The sequence below is a fragment of the Panthera pardus genome, unplaced genomic scaffold (assembly GCF_024362965.1).
Source record: "Panthera pardus isolate Hobbes unplaced genomic scaffold, ASM2436296v1 HiC_scaffold_25, whole genome shotgun sequence".
NCBI lineage: Eukaryota > Metazoa > Chordata > Mammalia > Carnivora > Felidae > Panthera > Panthera pardus.
The window spans coordinates 87,051,012-87,070,651 of NW_026526821.1; the positions used below are offsets into that span (position 1 = coordinate 87,051,012).

Consider the following 19,640-nt stretch of genomic DNA (forward strand, 5'->3'; position numbering starts at 1 on the left):
CCTACCACCTGAGGATGGGGAAGAACCACAAACCCCGTAGTCACCCCGTCCTTCATGCCCTGGTCCTGGCCCAGGAAAGTCAGGCTGGGAAGGAGGCTCTGGGGCTTACCTTGCACTCTGGACCTTGTTAAATGGAGTATCGTCTACCCAGTACCAGTCCCCCTCACTCCCGGCTTTGGTCAGGCCGATCCAGTAGAAAAGTCCACCTGCCATCTTGTACAGAAACTCCTATAGGGAAGGAGGAGTGAGGCACCTGCTACAATGTGCAAGTGGAACATCTGTCTCTCTGGGTGTTTTTGTTCTTGTTCTCTCTGTCCTCAGTGCCAGCCCCCACATACCACACACACTGACCTCTCTCAAGCCCCTTCCTGTCCCTGCCCAGAGTCCATCTTCCAAAGTCTAATTTGTCTTTTCCCCGCAACTGACAGACTCAGGTCTCAAGATCTTGGGCCTTTCTGCTCCTCAGGAAGTAGGTTCTGGAGTACAAGAAAGACTCAGCTAAACCCCAGAGCAGGGACCCCAGGAGAAGGGCCCAAATACTAATAACTGAAATGCAGTGAGCGCTTAATATGTGCAAGGCACCGTGCATTTATATGCATCTAGTCAGCTGTTCTCTGAAGCAGGTACTGTTATCATGTGTGCTTCATTGATCAATAGGCTCATCTAATGAAGTTAAAGAACTACCCAGGCTCTGGGACCAGTTAGGAGCAGGGTTAGGGCTCTAGACCCCAGAGCACACACTCTTACCTGCTCTACTAGTCCACCTCCCAGATGAAAGGGGCTCGTTCAATATTTTGCTCACTGGGTAGGAGACTTCTTGGGTTATGTAGTGTTATTAATGTTATTCACAAACGTTTTTGTTTTCTGGGCACCTAGAAAGATTGTACCTCCCTGCCCTCTCTGAAGCTGGGACCACCGCATCATTTGCTTTAGCCAATGAAATGTGAGCAAAAGTGATATCTGTGATTTCCAGGCAGATGCTTAAGAGCCAACGTACGATTTGCCATGTTCTCCTTCCCTGTTTCAGCAACTGTGGAACCATACACTGAGATGGAGTCTCCTTTGGCCTGGGTCCTTGAGTGACCACACAGGCAGAACCCCTTGCAGACCCTTGCTGGACATGTAGTGCAACTGAGAAGTAATCCTTCATTGTTAGGTCACTGGTATTTGGGGATTACTGCACCATAATCTTGCCCATCCTTCCTGATATGGCTGTTAATACACCCCCTTCTTTGAGCTCATTGGAACAGAACTTACCTGTTCACTCTCCGAGGCCACTGAGGTCAGGTGTGAGTCCCTGGACACACAGAACTGCTGGGCACTGTACCAGGTCTTTGGGACTTGAGAAAAGTAATAAAAGTTCCCCTTGAAGTACTTCCAGCCTTGAGAAACCATCTGCAGAATGTCATCTGGAGAACAAGGATGAAAGGTGAACATTGGGGTTCCTGTTTCCTCTGGGTGCTGGCTGGGGGTGGTTCTCGAGTGGGATCCCAGAGACAGCAGCGAATGGGGCTGGGTTCCGGGGTCCTTGGGTCCCTGGGTCCTTGTGTAAGGGCTCAGGGACACTGTGTCACAGGCTGAAAGTCTAACTGAGAGTGGTAGAGTATCTGGGCTTAGATAGGGGAGAGTTAAAAATATTGATCAAGAATCGGTCCCTCCTCCTAAGAGGAAACAATTCTCTGTTGGCCATCACAAGTGGCTGAGCCCCCGCACGCCAGGGATGGAACTTAATGGATAAATGGCTAGGTTTGAGGCAGGACAGAGAGACTCCCTAATGTCTTCATACTCTGTGCCTTAGTGTGAGAGCCCATGCTGGTCCCTGATCCCTTTTCTCCTGAACAGCCCCTAAGTCCTCCAAGCCCACTGCTGAGCCCTTGTTTCTTAACTTTCCAACCATGTCTGCCCAGCTCCTCTTCCCCTTCCCTCCACACGTGCCAGCCCAATGGCCTCATGCCTGAAGCTGGCAAGGCTCCACAGGCCACTGGTCAGCTTACAATGTTCTTTTCTGAATCACTTACTTTGCTGTTTGAGCACCTTGCTGATATTCTCCAAACTGGTCTGGAGTCCCTGGACCTTTGCATTTATAGAACTGGCTTTATCCAAATTTCTTTTTAACTCTGGAATTTGGGCATTTAAGTCATTGACCGCCTCCCAACTTCTTGTCAACATCTGGATCTGTGCATTGGCTTCCTTCACACCAGTTTCCAACTTCCAGATCTGAGAACGCACATGATCCAGGCTGGCATTCACCTTCTGGACCTGAATGCCGGTTGCCTCCACGCCTCCTCTATTCCTCTTAATCTCAGAGCCCAGAGCGCTGATGTTGTCCACACGGCCTTTCAGCAACTGAGCATTGTTCTTTACATTTGATATTGTACGCATAAACCAGGGATCTGGATTTGAGAAAGTCAAGACGTCAGGCAAAGGGACTCCCAGGGACTCAGAGTGTTGTCAGGGTGATAAAAGGAAGGGAAAGTAAGGGATAAGCTTAAGCTACCCAAAGAGCTGTTGCTTACCCTCCATTCACTCATAATGTATTCATTCAACAAACATGTGATGGGCACCTAGCACTTGCTGGGAACTCTTGCAGATGCAGGTAATGCACAGATTGATAAAACATAGACCGTCTGTTGGAGGACCTCATAGGGAGGCAGAAGCAGGGATTAGTACCCAGTCCTAAACTTGCTTTGCATATTTGAGGCACATTTGGTAAAAGGATGCCCTCAGTTACTTCCTTGTTGCATCCCTGGGGGCTCCATCACTTGATTCCCAGTTCTTCCTTCCAGAGGCCCCTACAGTGGCATCCACTAGGGCAGCACCCTTCCCACATCTACCCACAGGCCCCCTGTGGCCATGACGGGGGCCAGGCGTGCAGACTTCCAATCTGGAAGTGACTTCTCCAGAGAATATGGAAAGAGGGAATTATGAAACCATTTCTACCCTTCCCTTATCCCACCCACCATGACACTCTGCTCAGGCTACAGGCTCGGGTGGCAGATAGGAGACCAAAAACAAACCAAGAGGAAACTCTGCTCAGAGGCTCCAAGTCTGAGACCAAATATGTCCCAAAGCCTTGAAGGGAGAAGACAGATGTTGCCTCCCCCTGCTTTCTGGAGACCTGGTGGGAGGAAGAAGGCTCTGCTAGCAGAGGACATGAGGGGCTAGGCAGAGCAGAAGAAGAGGAAAGATAAGTCACACAACCAGTGAACAAGTAGGAAGTCTCCCTTGACATGACCTCAGCAGGAATGGGAAGAAGAATGAAAAGAACATGAACGGGTCCTGGTGAGAATGGTGAACCAGGAGATCTGTTGGCTCACTGACAGACTCTCCACCTAGTTGGTCGGGGCTGAATGCAGTTGGAAGCCCTTCTTTTGTGGGGTCAAAAACCATTTTGCTCACTGTTAACAGCTGCCCACAAGATTCCACACAAAAAGAACACAGCTCGGGGGCGGAGTGGGGATGACACGGGATGAAGAAATGGGTGAATGTTTCCTGGGGACAAAGCAGCATATCCTTGAGCCCAAGCATGCAAGTGCTGATCTCAATCCGGAAAATCTCCCCGGGATTGGGAAGGAGAGAGCAGCAGCTCATCTTACTGGGAACAGGGGACCCAGAGACTGCCCCTGGAAAGAGGGGAAACGAGACAAATGGAAAAGCCAGAGATGGGAGACACAACTGAACAAAGGGTCTGGATATTGAGGGAGCCGGCTGACTGTGGAGAAAGACCAAGCTTGGATGACAGCACGTGAGGACTTACAGAGAACAGCCTGCAGCAGGATGGAAGCAGCCAGGCCCAGCGTCAGGATGATGACTGCAGCCCGGACTGTGAGAGATTTCCTCAGAACCAGAGATGGACCCGTCTTGGGAGGAGGCTCTGCCAGAAGAAGAAGAGAACATGTGTTGAAGGACCTGCCAACAGCAGAACGCAGGGCACCAAGCAGATTCTGAGCGGAGGCTGGTGCTTGCCTCGGGGCCAGAGAGAGATGTTCTGTTTATCTACACTGAAGTGCACATCCGAGACCTCGCTCTCAGCAGCCTTCATCCTGCACACTTGCACCTGCAGCACAGGTACACTCAGCTGGCTGTCTCCCCAAGGGCATTTTATCTAGAAAAAAATGGGAAGTGAGTCCCACAGGAGGTCGTCATGTCACCCCAAAGTTCCCCATTCCTGGCTTAGACACCTTGCCTGGCCTCAGCCACAGCTCAGTCATCTCCGCAAAGGTCTGAGCTCTCAAGAAGAGGCCACGTGTCTTCTTCTCCCAGGGGCCTGCTGCATGGACACTTTAACCATATTGTCCCAACGCTGCTCTATTTCTCTTAGAAGACTCCCCTCATCCATCATCCATCTATGCATGCATGCATCCCACAAATGCATATGGGGTGCCTCCTAGGTACGAGGCGCTGTACGGGGACTGGGCCACAAAGATGACTAATTCACAGTCTGTACTCCAGCAGCTTACAATCTGGTAGGAAAGACAGACCTGAGCAAATAAATTACGATACAGTGTTATGAGCATAACAATAGAAGAATACATGCCATCCAAAGGAAGTACAAAGAATGGAATAATGGTAAAGAGCTCCAGGTAGAAGGATTAGCACACTCAGAAGTATGGGGGCATAAGACAGCATGGAGTGCCAGTTGATGGTGTTGGAGTGTAAAGACTGTGACAGGAACGGGAAGGGCATGGGGCTAAAGAGGCACCTGGGGTCAGATCATGAAGATCCTCCTGGGTCATATTAAGGAGCTTGAACTTTGGTTTATGGGTGACATGGAGCCAATGAAGGACTTCAGGCAGGAGAGAGACAAGGGCAGGGACACTGGAGAAAGTTCACTCTGGCGGTGGCGAGGAACATAGAAGAGGGTGTGGAAAGCCTGGAAGCAGGGAGACCAGTAAGGAGACCGCTGAAATAAAATACTTTCTGTTATCAAGGCATCTTAGATGATACAGCATCCCTTTATAAAAGTAGGGTTTGGAGATTCAAAATGTAAATGTAAGATGTGGGTTCTCCTCCCTGCTTCCTGCACTTACGAGCTTCTCAAAGTGGGGAGGCTCAGCGCCATCAGACCAGGAACTGTTCTTTCATATGTGGGAGAAGCTAAGGGCAAATAGGAGCTGATCTGGGGCTCAGTGAAGGACTAAGTTCTCTCCTGGGAAGCTTCTCATGCTTTGAAGAAGTCGGTCACATCAGAGAAACCTGGTACATAACACATTCTAAACAAATATTACTTGGAAGACAGGAAAGAAAGGGTGGAAGTGAGGAAAGGAGACAGGGAGGGAAGGAGAAAAGGAAGGGAGTTGGTCCAGATAATTAGATAGATGGACAGAAGGTTGACTGGCTGGCTAGCCATACAGGTGGAAGATTAGTGGATGGGAGTTGATGGCTGATCATTACTCAATTCTGAAACCTAGAGTCTGTGGATTAGGATCTGTCTTCCAGAAGCTACTGACATTATCATTCATTTATTTCCACAGCAAAGACATGAGAGAAGTATGATTTACACCTTACTCAATAATGCATGAAAATTCTGGCCACAGGACTAGAAAGCTGGCCGAGGCTTGCTGAATGTGAGCCAATGGATATGGAAAACAGTGTGGTACCAGGGACAAGAGGTGGAAACAAATGAGGGCGGGCCAAGTAAATAGCTACCTATCCTTGCAGAGGCTTTTGCTGCTTTGATATGTGAGAGGACCCCACCTCCCTAGTCAGCCCAGTACTTACAGGCCCCTTGCTGCTCTCTCTCCAGGCTGACTAGGCCTCAGACTGGAGCTCCTCCTCTGACTGGATGAGGACTGACCCAGAGAGGACTCCTCGCCACACTCCCCAAGTGGTGGGAAAGAACCTGGGCCACAGGGTGGTGGCCTTTCACCCCATCTCATCTGCTCCCCATCCACATTCTGTCTGTAGCTTCCAGAACTGCTACCTGTTCTAACCTTTGACATTACCTAATCCCTCATTGCCTGTCTCTGAACATTTATGACTATACCCCACTCTCTCCAGGTGGCTCATTTGGTTACAGAACCTTGGTTCCACCAGTGTTCAGAAGGGATTAGAATGTTCTGGTTCTGGGATCTCATGCTTGCACCCAGTCAAACCTCAGAGTTGCCTCAGCCCTTCTGCTCCTAGCCCCTGGCCCTACATTTACAACCTGTCATAGTCCAGAGCCTGGGGTAGAGAAGAAGCCAAATTACTCAAGGCTCTGGTAGAAGGGGCTTATGAGGTCTTGGTCACCTCCTGAGGCATGTGGGAGAGGCTGCCTAACCTGGAATGTGTGCACTCTTCCTTCTCTGTCCAAAAGTTGGCTTTTCCCAAACTTCTGCTGGTTCGTAGCATCAGGTATTAATGAAACACCTATATGCCTTCTCACTAGTCCCAGGAAAGGATCCAGAGACCTCACCAAGCTGAGCCCACTGCATAAGAAGGGGCTGGGCTTGGGGGGCATATGCTCTGAGTGGTGGGAATAGAGGCCTCACATAGATATTCTGCTGAACCAGCATGAGGAAGCTAAGCAAGAAGCAACCAGAATCTTGGGCTGTGGACCCAGCAGGGTTTCTGAGATGGTGGATGTAAAAGTCCCAGCCATGAGGAGTTTCATTTCCCACTTTGTGGGGAAGAACAGAGTCACAAGCTATTTTCCTATGGCCATGCTCATCTATCTGCAGGTACTGACTGAGCACGTCTCCCATGCATCCCTCTGGGTGCCTATCTGGCTCCTGACCTGACAGTCTTGGAGGAAAAAGACAAAGCAAGAGGCGAATACCTCAGCCATACTTTCCTGCCAGGAAAATGGGAGGCTCTTCTGGACACTCAGGAGATCCCAGCTCTTCTAAACAGAGGAGGAACTTTGGGTCAGACTTAGAGTGACCAAAAATCACTGCCGTGATGAGAGAAAGGGAAGTCCATGCTCATTTCTCTGTTTCTCCACTTGCCATGCCCTTGGGGTTCTAAGACTTTCTTTGGAGAAGGATGGAGGAAGGAAACAGTTTTGCCACTTTCCCCTTCTCTGGTTGGGATTCTCCTTCTGCTTGGAGATGGACCATGGCCATAGTCAGTGGAAGTGGGAGAAGAGACCTGGGTTGCTTGAAATGCCCCAGCAGAGCCAAAAGTCATCTCCAAGGATAGCAATCCCAATCCCTCCAGTCAAGGCCTGGAGGAAACCAGAGTGGACAACACACTGGGAAAGGGGATGGGGAGGCCTGGGAGGGGGTTGCAGAGAGGAGAGGGGAGAAGGGCTATGAGATGAGAATGAAGACACTGTGACAGCTGGTCAGGCTTTCCACAGCCTCTGAGGGGACTCCTGTGTATAATGTGATGTCAGGTTTGACCAGCAGACCCCAGATAACCAAGGGATTATAGGCTGACTTCTGGGTATATGTCCCAGCAACAGGAGACAGGGCAGAGAAACCAACACGAAAGCAGTGGTGGGAGTACCATTCATCCTCCAGTTCTCCTAGGATGCCCATTTTGCACCAGGTGCAAGAAGAAAGACAGCTAGAGACACTGTCTCCAGAGATAGTGTTCCTCTTGTGGACAAAACGTACATCTTTAATTCTGGGAAGGATTAAAGGATGAAGGACAATTCAGGAAGCCTCTCCAGGTCTCCCTTGATGTTGGGAATGGGTTCCTCTTTTTTAGGATATTACGTAGGGGCAGGTTTCTCTGGAATGATGACAATGGGCCAGACCTCAGTGAACAGGCCATTACATCTGGTGGCATCCGGTGTGGTGTGGATATGGGTGAGTAGCCTGGTTACATAGAAGGATCACCATGTTTTGGGCTGAGGAAGCTCCTCTGAACCATCCAAATCAAAGAGCTCTTGCCTGTGACCTTAGTAGGAAAGGCAGATTCGTGTCAGGAAAGTAACAAAAGGCTCTTGGGGAAAGTATGCCTAGTTTTTTTTTAAGTTTATTTATGTATTTTGACACAGAGAGAGAAAGAGAGTGTGCAAATGTGGGGGAGGGTCAGAGAGAGAAGAAGAGAGAATCCTAAGTAGGCTCTGCACAGCCAGTGTGGAGCCCAAGGCAGGGCTCAGACTCACAAACAGTGAGATCCTGACCTGAGCTGAAGTCAGACACTTAGCCAACTGAGCCACCTAAGGACCCCTGCCTAGTTTCTTTTTTAAATCTTTTATTTATTTATTATATCACTAATGCTATTTATTACAGAAAAAAATCCAGGTAAGCAAAAAGAAAAAAATTACCTACCATAAAAAAATCTGTGCAATTTATTCTTTCTAACTATCTACATGTATGCATGTATGTGTGTGGGGGGGTGGGTGTATCTCCATAGCTATATCTATGTGCATATATTTATATAAGTATCTAACAGGATGGCTTCTGCTTATTTTCCCCAGCATCCTTCCCATCTCCATTTCTGATACCAAGAGTCCCCTTCCTTTGGGAAATGAGCCCTCCCTTTTTTAATCCCCACATTGCTTGGTTCATAGCATCAGCACTTTGAGTTTCTATCACACCTCATCATCCTGACACAGAGACTTCTGCCTTTTGCTTCTACTTTTAAGGACCTTTATATTACCCAGATAATCCAGGATAATTTCCCTACCTTAAAGCCAGATGATTATCAACCCTAATTCCACCTTGCCATGTAACTTTATAAACTCCCAGGTTCTGGGGATTAGAATGTAGACATCTTTGGGGCCATTATTCTGACTACCATATTAAGTTAGAGTAGCCTTAATAGAACCATTCAGAAAGCTTGGTATATACCCCTAGAGTTTGAGAGATATAGAGTCTGATACTGGACACATGAAAGAAGTCTAAGGCCTTCAGTAGATGAATGGATAAATAAACTGTGGTATACCCAGACAACAGAATATTATTCAGTACAAAAAAAAAATGAGCTATCAAGCCATGAAAAGACGTGAAGGAAACTTAAATATTATTAAGTGAAAGAAGCCAATGTGAAAAGGCTACATACTATATGGTTCCAACTAGATGACATTCTGGAAAAGGCAAACTATGGACACAGTAAAAAGATCAGTAGTTGCCAGGGATAACTGGGAGGGAGGAAGGGACAGGTGGAACATGAAAGATTTTTAGGGCAGTGAAACTATTCTGTAGGATACTGTAATAGTGAGTACCTATCAATATACATTTGTCAAGACCCATAACATGTACAAGAGTGAACCCTAATGTGAACTATGGGCTTTGAGTGATAATGGTGTGTTGGTGTAGGTTCATCACCGTAACAAACGTACTGTCTGGTGGGCGAGGCTGATAGTGGAGGAGGCTGGGGGAAGGCTAGGTGGGGACTGTATGAGAACTCTCTATACTTTCTGTTTAATTTTACTGTGAACATAACACTGCTCTAAAAAATAGTCTATTTAAAGTGAATGGGGAGTGGGAGGGGGGGACCTGGGTGGCTCAGTCGGTTAAGCATCTGCCTTTAGCTCAAGTCATGATCTCACAGCTCATGAGTTTGAGCCCCTCAATGAGCTCACTGTTGTCAGCACAGAACCCTCTTTGGATCTTCTGTCCTCCTCTCTCTTTGCCCTTTCCCCACTTATACTCTCTCTCTCAAAAATAAATAAATCTTAAATAAAGTGAATGGGGACTCAGTCAGTCTCCCTAACTAGAACCTTAAACTTCCTTTGCCTCCCGCTGCTCCCTAGAGATGTCCCTGATCCCTGCAGCAGCAGCTTCCATCCAGTGCCCTTAGAATGAGTGTCTTCCATCATACCTCCGCTGGGAACATCCCCACAGAAATGGATGGTATTGCTCTCATTCATTCACTCAAGCATTCATTTATTCATCCAGCGAAATTTATCAAGTGCTCACTGTGTGCAAGCTCTATGCTAGATGTTAAGGATTCTGCCTTGAACAAAACAGTCATGGCTCCTGCCCTGCAGGACAATGCAATTCTCTCTGGGTAATTCTTGGCATTCACTCGTTCTTTTGCAAGAAAAATAAAGTGTATCTGTGATTACGCCTAAAGCAATAACAACAACAAAAACCTTGCAGTTTAAAGTGGTGTAAAATATGAGATTTTCCCAAACTACTTTTATTAAAAAACAGTACAGAGACATAGGTTCATGCTTTCATTTCCTGAAAATAAATCTGCTTCTCCTAATATATCTCTCAACTACGTGACAACTATATACTCACACTGCTGTTACCCAGAGCCCCCTTCCCTGAGTGGGGTGGGAGAGAATGAGAGCCACATGTCTAGGACCCAGTGCAGTGGTCCTCAACCCCTGGAACACATTTGTAAAAATGACAGTGCCACATCCCCCCAAATCTGACTTATTTGGTGTGGGTTAGGATTCAGACTTGAGTGACTCCTCCATGCAGTCAGGGTTAAAAACCATCAATCCAGCGGAAAAACGTGAGTTCTGGCATGGAATCCTGCTCTTCCCTACGTTGGTTGGGTGGATGATTTAGGGGAGCGTATGTCACCTGTGTAAGTTCAAGAGACGTGAAATAACTTTATACGGAAACACTTTAATGCTGCGTAACAAGAGCTGCTCCATCTAGGTGACTGGTGAGTGAAAATGTCTGGCGGCACTTGTTCAGAATTAATGATCTTGAACCAGAAGGGGGAGAAAAGAAGCAAGTTATCTTGTGGCCAAAAGACCCAAACTTCAAGACTCCATAGCTTAACTGCTCTAGGCCTGCAAGTTTATGTGCACGGGGCCTTGAAAAGAGTAACCCACCACCCTGTCAGTCGCTCACATGAAACACAAACACAGAGAATCAAGAACACACCCGGAACCTCTCACCAAACTCATCAACAGATGTTTATTGTGTGCCTTCTGTGTGCCAGGACTGCACTAGCTCCAATAAATACTGGAGCTTACAATAAATATAGCAGAAATAAGTACATCACATGTGTTGCGTTAAGTGACACGAAGGAAAAGTTCATGGAGCACTCAGAGCATATAGAAGACAAGACCTTGTCTGTAGGGATTAGAGAAGGCTCCCCTGGAAAGTGACACTTGAGCTGAGAATCTGAAGGAGAAGTGGGAGTAAACCTTATGGCAGAGAAAAAGCCATTCCTGCAAGAGGAACTGCTGAGGGAGGCTGGCACAATGGAAGAAGGAAGGTCGGAGAGACTGAAATAAAGGGATGACACAGTCCGGTATTTGAAAACAAAGGCTCCAGAGACAGATCAGCCAGGTTCAAACCTGGGTGGCTGCTTTCAATGTATAACCCTAAGCAAGTTACTTAACTTCTCTGTGCTTCGACTGCCTCGCCTGTAAAATGGGCATGACAATGATATCTGCCTCACAGGGCTTTGATAGAGATTCAATGAGTAAATACAAACACAGGTGTATAGTAAGTACTCAATAAATGGTATTATGATCACTATTCATAATAATGATACTCCTACTTCTATACGTATAGGGGTGGAAACACTCATCTACCTAGTATCATATTGATTACATTGGACCCTTTCCTTCAGGAGTGGGATAGTAAATTGGTCCTGAGAGTGAGAATATGTTTGTCCCACAACAATATTGCCAAAAAGCCCCCTAGAGGAAGGAACTCTCAATAATCAGTAAACTGAATGACCCTTCTGTGCGTTAAGAGTCAGCCTCTTTGCCCAGCTGATTACTCTGTGGGCTTATGTTCAAAGTGTCATGTATGTTGGCTATGTATGGGCTCAATAGCATGGATTTCTCCTCTCCAACGCTGTCACCACTGTACTCAATCTTCCAGCACAGCAGCTAACTCTGAACCTTCAAAATGTTATCTTTCCCTGGGTGGATCAGAGTGCCACCTAATAGCAGGTGGATTGCCATCATGGAGGGGGCAGTGCTTTGTCGTCATTGCCAAAGAAACTCATTTTGAATTTAGGTTTATTCTCAGTGGTTGCCATCCTTCTACCCGCAACACAATCCATAGTCATTTATTGCATATCATGGCGTCCCACACAACATAGTCCTTCCAAGGAACTCACTTTAGAGTGAAAGAAGAAAGGCGATGGGTTTGTGCCCATGAACCTCATTGGATTTGTCATGTAGTCCATCACCCAGAAATAAGTGGCCTTGTAGAACAGTGGACTTGAGTGCTGAAGAGTCAGTTCTAGTACCTCCTGGGAGACAAAGCCTTGTAACATTGGGAGCTGTTCTGTAGCATGTAGCACCTGCTTTAAAATATGGCTGTTTCTTCCCCTAAAATACATGGGCCTGGAGGATTTATACCAAGGAGTGTAAGTAGGTAGTATCTCTCACACTGACATATATATAATGACCCATCCTCAAGGGTCTTATTACATTTCTGAAACTCTGGATCTGCCGACTTAGGGTACCCAGCGGGGGAGGAGGGGGAGGGCATATTTCCACCAAAGAACACAACAATGATTCCTCTGAATTAGCAGCTGAGACTGCTATCAGGCTATTTCAAACATCGCATGCCACTGGAAAAACGGGTTTTTAAAAAATGATCATAGGTTTGGCAAAGTCTCAGACTAGGTTTTCCAAAAGCAGACACTGAGATGCAGTTTGGTGTACAAGACTTTTTTATAAAAGACCAATATCTATGGAAGGGGAGTAGGAGGAGACAGAGTTGGGCATAAGCTGAATTTTTGAATTGTAGTACAGGCCAACAAACCTCAGTAGGCCCCATGAGGAGCTACAGCATAAATGGCCCACCAGACTTTCCTATGTTAGGTTAAAATGTCCATACCTGATTGACCCTGCCATAATCATTCATTTGGTATAGGCCACTCAGGGAAGGACATGCACTTGGGTGAGGGTATCTCTGTAATTGAGGCTCCCTGAAGGAGTTGAAAGCTTGAGACTATCTGCTGACAGCCCCCCCCCCCCCACAACTCCACAACAGTTCAGGCAACAGATTCTTCTTTGAAGGGGGATCTGGGAAGTGTATCTCCATATCTACCACATAGGATGGTTGATCCTGACGTTCAAGAGAAGAAGGTTCCCTGACACACAAATGGGATGTGTAGGTATCCTCTAAGATGGCTTCCAATGATCTCTGCCTTCTGGTATTCATGCCCTTGTGAGCTTGGAAGCATGACCCTCCCCCATCAGGGGGTCTTCAGATGAGTCTTCAGATGAGACCACAGTTGCAGCCAACAGCCTGAATGCAACCTCATCAGAGACGTTGCATCAGAAGTTCCCGGCTAAGCCACACCTGGATTCCCGGCCCACAAAAAACAAACATGTCTGCTGTTAAAGCCACTGAGTCTGGGGGTAACTTGTTAGGCAGAAATAGATAACTAACACAGGAGGCAGGGAGAATTATGACTGGAATGAAAGCAATAGATACCCTGAACTATCTTCTATTTCAACCTGTAAAGTTTGGAATTCTTCTGGAACTCTTAACAAATGGGACAACCTACAGAATGAGACAGCTTAGAAACTAAGGGTTGACTCATCCCATCAAGTAAAGAACCTAGGCACTTGATGTGCTGACTGAGGGCAACAGAAGAGAGACTAAATCGTTATGGAAGGCAGTCATATGGCCTCATGAATTTAGCAGAAACAAGGGTTAAAGCTGCCATACTTGTATTTCCTTCTTGCTGTGTCATGTATCTTTTTTTTTAATTTAGTTACATTCTTCTTTCTTTTTCCTCTCACTTTCCATTGGATACAACTGTTCAGAATACCCAGATAAGATCATGACAAAACTAAAGAGGATGATCCATCACTCCGTGGTCCTGGACTTCAAGCTGCTTGAAATGATTCAAAAGGACAGTGGGTTGTCTACTCTTGGAAAGAAGACATGTCTGGATAACATATAGCTGCACTAGGGCAGGTGACGGCAGCTTAAGGAAGTGTCAGTATGAGGAAAAGGGTGTACATGGGTGTTGGGCTATAGAGATATTGTCTCTTTGTCCAGGATATCAGTGCCCTTCTAAATAAAGAGAAACCTCAAAATCAGTGGTAGACAGGACCACAATGCCGAGTCAAAAGACAAAAAGGGTTGGATATTTCTTCTTCCCAACACCCTGGCAGCTGAATCTCAGGCACATTACCCAGGCTCAGGCAATCAGATACCACCATCTGCATGACTGAGACAATAATGCACTGCCTCAGTGCATTTTTTAAGAATCTGAGATTCTTCAAGGGACATCTTGGGAATCTTCTCGTATGTCCTCCTTTCTTTGGTCCTGTCCCATTTTCTAAGCCTTCACATTAAGTCTGAGAACAAGTGGTTACCTTCCCAATAAATTCCTTTGATGCTTAAATTATGCAGACATGGACTTGTTTTCATCAAGAACCCTAGTTTATATACCCATGAAGGTATCTCCTTTCCTATTAAGATAAGATTGATCCAGTTTTCCCACAGTGTGTTAAATGGAACACTAGTCCAGGAGCATGCTCAAAATGGGTTCAAAGCTTAAATCAGTTTGGCAAACTGTCCATGTTGTATGGCTTTCTTGAAGATTCCTGGTAACTGTGATCATATTAAGGGTTCTGAGAATTCTTGTGTTAAGAAAACCTATTTAACATTGTTTATAACAGGGTTTCCATTACCATTTTTCTTTTACACTTAATGGATGACACTTCTCACTCTGAGAAACACTGCCCTGAAGCCAAAAAAAGGAAGATTCAGAGAGAGACTGCAGTTCCCTCAGATTTCCAAGTTCCAGTTTGCTCTATGAGGTCTTGCCACTTCCCCAGTTGAATCACACAAAAAATCATCACCCCCTTCCAAAGAGGACATGCTACCCACAAAATATCAGTACCACTCTGTTGAGTAATAGGTACCTTCCCCATTATTTCACATATATCCTTTGACATTAATTGTTTTCTTCTCAGGTCTGCTAAAGACCTCTCTATTCTGTTTTATTAATCTTTGAATTCTTTTAATATTACCAAACTAATTGCTTTACCACACATCTTAAAATATGGCAAATCCTCCCTTTTTAAACATTTTTTAAATTAAAATTTTCTTAGCCATTCTTATTCTTCCAAATTACCTTTTGGCAAGTTACAAAAAACAAAGTCCTACTGCAATTTAATGTAAAGGTTAATTTTAGTAAATTTAGTAATTTTAGTAAAGCTGTAAAATAATTTAGGAAGACTTGACATCCTTAAAATAGTCTTTACATCTAGATCCACGTGATGTCTATTTCCTTTATATCTGTCAGTCAACATTTTTTAGTTTCCTTCATGTAAGTCCCAACCTTTATTATTTTTTTTTTAATTTTTTTTTATCGTTTATTTATTTTTGAGACAGAGAGAGACAGAGTATGAACAGGGGAGGGTCAGAGAGAGAGGGAGACACAGAATCTGAAACAGGCTCCAGGCTCTGAGCTGTCAGCACAGAGCCCGACGCGGGGCTCGAACTCACGGACCGCGAGATCATGACCTGAGCCGAAGTCGGACGCCCAACCGACTGAGCCACCCAGGCGCCCCCCAACCTTTATTTTTTTAAGGGAAGAAGACAAGTCTATTATTATTTGTAGATGATATGATTTTTTTACCGATGAAATCTGAAAGAACCATCTGGAAGAGTTATTTAAATTGGTAAGATAGTTTAATCATATGGACAAAACAATCCACATGAATAACTTTCCTGTGTGACACAAAACAACCCATTAAAAATATGAATATACAGAGAAATTACGAGAATTCTAGATATATTTAGGAGCAGAATTAACAGGACCTGGTGATGGGTTTGGTGTAGTTTGTGGGCCCCCTTTTGCCCCCTATCACTCTCCAGAAAGAACTATGTTGGGTTATACAATCCCATTTCAATTTTAAGAGTCCAAATTTTAGGGCTAGGTACTTTTCAAAATGTTTAGCATTCTGAGCTTGGAGTTTAGGCCCTGCTGGTGAGGTCTTTGCTACTTTTTACTCATTTTGTTGTTTTCGTTCCAATCAGGTGGAGGGGTTTGGTTAGTCAGCTCCCACTGCACCATTTTCCTCAGAAATCTGCCTGTAAGCTTCTCTGTGACTATTTCCCCCCTGCTCTTTCCCAGTTGTTTGGTGAGGCAGGAGGAAAGATCTACTGGAGTTGCCCGGGGAAACTGAAATGAAGAATGCAGATCTAGCATCATAGTGGAGGAGAATGGAAGAGGAAGCTTGCCAAAGACAAGGAAACAGACAGGCAGCCCTGAGACCACATATGCACGGTGGCCCTGTAATTCAGAGCAGCCCTGTACATTTCAAAGGCTCTCAGACCCTTTGAAAAAGGAATCTAGCATGCATGGAGGTTGGCAAGGGAAACGCCAAAGCTCTTTTTCTGGACTAACTTAAAACCTTGCAAGTTCTACCCTCAGGAAAGAATATATCAATGTAAATATTGTTATCAGGGCATTGAACTATTGAGTGACTACCAATCAGAATTATGCCTTTTAAGAATTAAAGGTTACACTTCATAGTGCATAACAATCTCTGAAGTCCAGACATCCTAAAAGATTCCTTTGTTATACGAAAACAGAACAGGATTATCCCCTTTCAACAAGTCTTCCCACTGGCAGGAGAGTAAAACTGGTGCTCTTTGTGGATTTTCTCAATACACCTCTTTATCAGGACATACTTTAAATAGTCTGTTTCCCTATATTTGCGGGGGGAGGGGGCCGCATGGATATTTTTCTCCTGAAGTTTCTAAGATCTTTTTCATGAACACCATGCTCAAGGTTAAACCTACTCTCAAGATTAAATCCGTTAGTCCAGGAGAAGAGAAAAGTCCTGAGAAACTTCAGTACTGAAAAAAAAAAAAGGTAGAAGACAATTTTAAACAAATGTAATATGCAGCAGTATGCTCAAAGATGTTTAAAACTGGCTCTCTAGTTCTAGAGGGGAAACCCTGATTTGTAATATTTGCCATTGTCATTGTGTAAATATTTCCACTGTGGCCATCAAGTAACCAACACAATGTCACTGAAAGCAGAGTTGAGAAGAGATGCACATGATAGGCTCTTGAGAGCCGGGAAGGGCCAATTCCAGCACACCACTAAGGGACAAGTAATGTTTTCCTCCTGCGGCCCAATCTATCCAATTATGTGGTTTTTCTCCAGCCTTGCACTCCAGGAAGGAGAGGAGGAAATTCAGCTGTAGGTCTGAGACAAGAGGACAGGAGTACTATTAAATGCTATCAGGGAGACCCAGAGAGGGGAAAGATATAAAGACTCAGAGAAGGAGTGAGCCCCCATTCCTTTTGGGGATCCTCCATTCTGAGTATTTACTTGTCCATTTCCACCAACAATGTGCTACTGCCTGCATTAAGTTCTCTCTGTAAATTCCAGAATGAACTGTTCCTCTTCCCTGGCCACAAGAGGCCTGACTGTCCCCCAGGACCACAACTCCCAGATGTGGGCATGGCTCCCTTGCCTGGGTATGGCCTATAGTTACCTTCTGGGGAGTGGGTGACTTGACAAGGGAATCCCCTGGCTGCTGGGTACTTTCCCTGGAGCAAGAACCACGAGGACCACAAAGGCCTGGTGTTTCGTCACCAGAAAAATGGGTGGAGGGGGAAGGCTACATGTCTACAAAGAACAAAAACCCTTTCCATGGGTGTAGCAGCTCCAGGCACCTGTACATCCTAGAGACATTTTCCAGGTATATGGGAAGAAATCAGATGCATAATGGGATTGGCAGTCTCTTGTTTCAAAGGATTCTCATTACCCTGAAAATTAAAAATCTATCATCTTCAACAAAACCCTTCAGGATCTGGCACCTGTCTCTCTCCACATTCCCATCTCTCACCACTCCTTTTCATGGGATTTCTTCACATTTGGAAATATTCCAAGCCTGTTTCTTCCTCAGGTCCTTTGAACTTGGAAATGCATGTATTTGTGTGTGTGTACATATACATTTTTTTTTTTTTTTTTTTTTTTTTTTGCTGAACCATTTGAAAGTAAATTGTAGCACTGAGGCATTATTTGATATTTCCACATTTACCCTGAAAACAAGGACATTCTCCTCCACAATCATAATACCATTACCACATCCAAGGAATATAATGTGGCTGCAATATCTAAACTATATATAAACATCTAAAAAAAACAAAGTCCCTTAGAGCTGGTGGGGGAAGTTCCTGACTCCAGGATCCAATTAAAGTTTGCACACTGCATTTTATTGTCATGGTCCTGTAGTTTCCTGTAACCTGGAACAGCCTCACCACCTCACCATCACTCACACACACATACATTTTTTTTAAGTTTATTTATTTTGAAAGAGAGGGGGCGGGACCAGCAGGGGAGGGGCAGAGAGAGAGGGAGACAGAGGATCCGAAGCAGGCTCTGTGCTGACAGCAGACAGCCTGATATGGGGCTCGAACTCATGAACCATGAGATCATGACCTCAGTCAAAATCAAGAGTCGGATACTTAACCAACTGAGCCACCCAGCTATCCCACACACCTCTTTTTATCATTCATGACATTGATATTTTGGAGAGTCCAGGCCAGTTGCTTGTAGACTGTCCTCAATTCTAGATTTGTCTGATTGTTTCTTCATGGTTAGACTCACATTATGATTTTCTTTTTAAAACAAACTGTTAGTGCAGCTTGACCCCCCCTTGTAGGTGGGGTAGTGGGTGGTGACTGAGCTGGGGAGCCAGCAGGTGTGCACCAACCGTGGCCAAGCCTGGCTTCCAGGTGTTCCCTGGTCTCCACAGCCCTGCTGCTGCTCAGATCCTGAGGCTTCCCAAATTGGAACCATAGCGAGGAAATTTCCAGCCAAGGGCTATGTAGCCAAGTGTCTGTTGTTTTCTGAAAGCAGTATCTGAACCCCTGTGGCAAACATGTCTTGATGGAGGACATAGAAACCAAGAAGCAGAGTGCCTGGCTGGCTCAGTTGGTGGAACGTGCAACTCTTGATGTCCAGGTCATGGGTTCAAGTCCCACATTGGGCACAGAGCTTACTTGAAAGAAAGAAAAAAAGAAAGAAAGGAACCAGGAAGCAACTTTGTCCATAAGCCTGTGTCATAGGGACCCCTGACCAAGACGAAAATGACCAACTAGGCAGAAAGACTTTCCTGCCACCGTGGCACTCAGTGCATATCCCAGAGGTCTCCATTGTGAGACCACAGAAACAGACACATCACACACCTGTGATACCAATCATACCCACTTAGTGTAAGGAGGAATGATGCCTGTACTATGTGAACTCTGAGAACAGAGGCTGGGTCCAAACCTCCTGTGATGCCCTGGGACTCCTCTAGTGGTGTCTTTAAAGCCATCCAAGAATTTGACTTGCCTAGTGGAAAACTAAAGTGGTCAAATGAAGAGTTCTACTTCTGGCCAAGGTGGAATAACAGGAGAAGAAGAGACAGCATTCAGGAAACAATGATCTTTAAGACACTGGTTATCGGGCAATGCAAGACATGATCCCTGAGATGAAGGAAACAAGTGAAGGGAGCCCTACAGTTTCCCCAGCTTGTATCTTCAGAGCTTCCACAGCATATAAAGAACAGGCAGAGCCCATCACACTCCCTGAGTTGAGGGGAAAGAGCTGAGAGTCCAAGGAGATGGAGGACACAGGACAGCCCCCAAGAGGAGAGCTGCACAGATACCTCCTTAACTCCAGAGACCTGCAGAGGGTCCCCTTGAGTATCCAGTAGAGTACTGACTGTGCATCTGGCCATTAAACACAGATAGTGTCACTGTAGAGCTCACTCCTCATTAATCAACAGGAAGAGCATAACATTAGCAACTCAGGCAACAACAGATGTTGGCGAGGATGCGGAGAAAGAGGATCTCTTG

General features: G+C 45.6%; 1 protein-coding gene across 6 annotated transcripts in view; it reads right to left on the reverse strand.

Annotated features, from left to right (window-relative positions):
• CD207 (CD207 molecule) overlaps positions 1 to 19,640 on the reverse strand; it is a 68,367-nt gene that overhangs the window by 19,930 nt on the left and 28,797 nt on the right. For all 6 annotated transcript variants that reach the window (XR_008417892.1, XR_008417891.1, XR_008417890.1 and 3 more), the window contains exons 3-6: positions 3,758 to 3,874; positions 2,019 to 2,393; positions 1,258 to 1,409; positions 110 to 228 (exon numbers count right to left, since the gene is read on the reverse strand). Coding sequence is in view for 3 of the 6 variants with exons in the window: in XM_019441247.2 (XP_019296792.2) it covers positions 110 to 228; positions 1,258 to 1,409; positions 2,019 to 2,382 (635 nt within the window). In the remaining 3 variants the exon portion in view is untranslated. The remainder of the gene's footprint in view (positions 1 to 109; positions 229 to 1,257; positions 1,410 to 2,018; positions 2,394 to 3,757; positions 3,875 to 19,640) is intronic.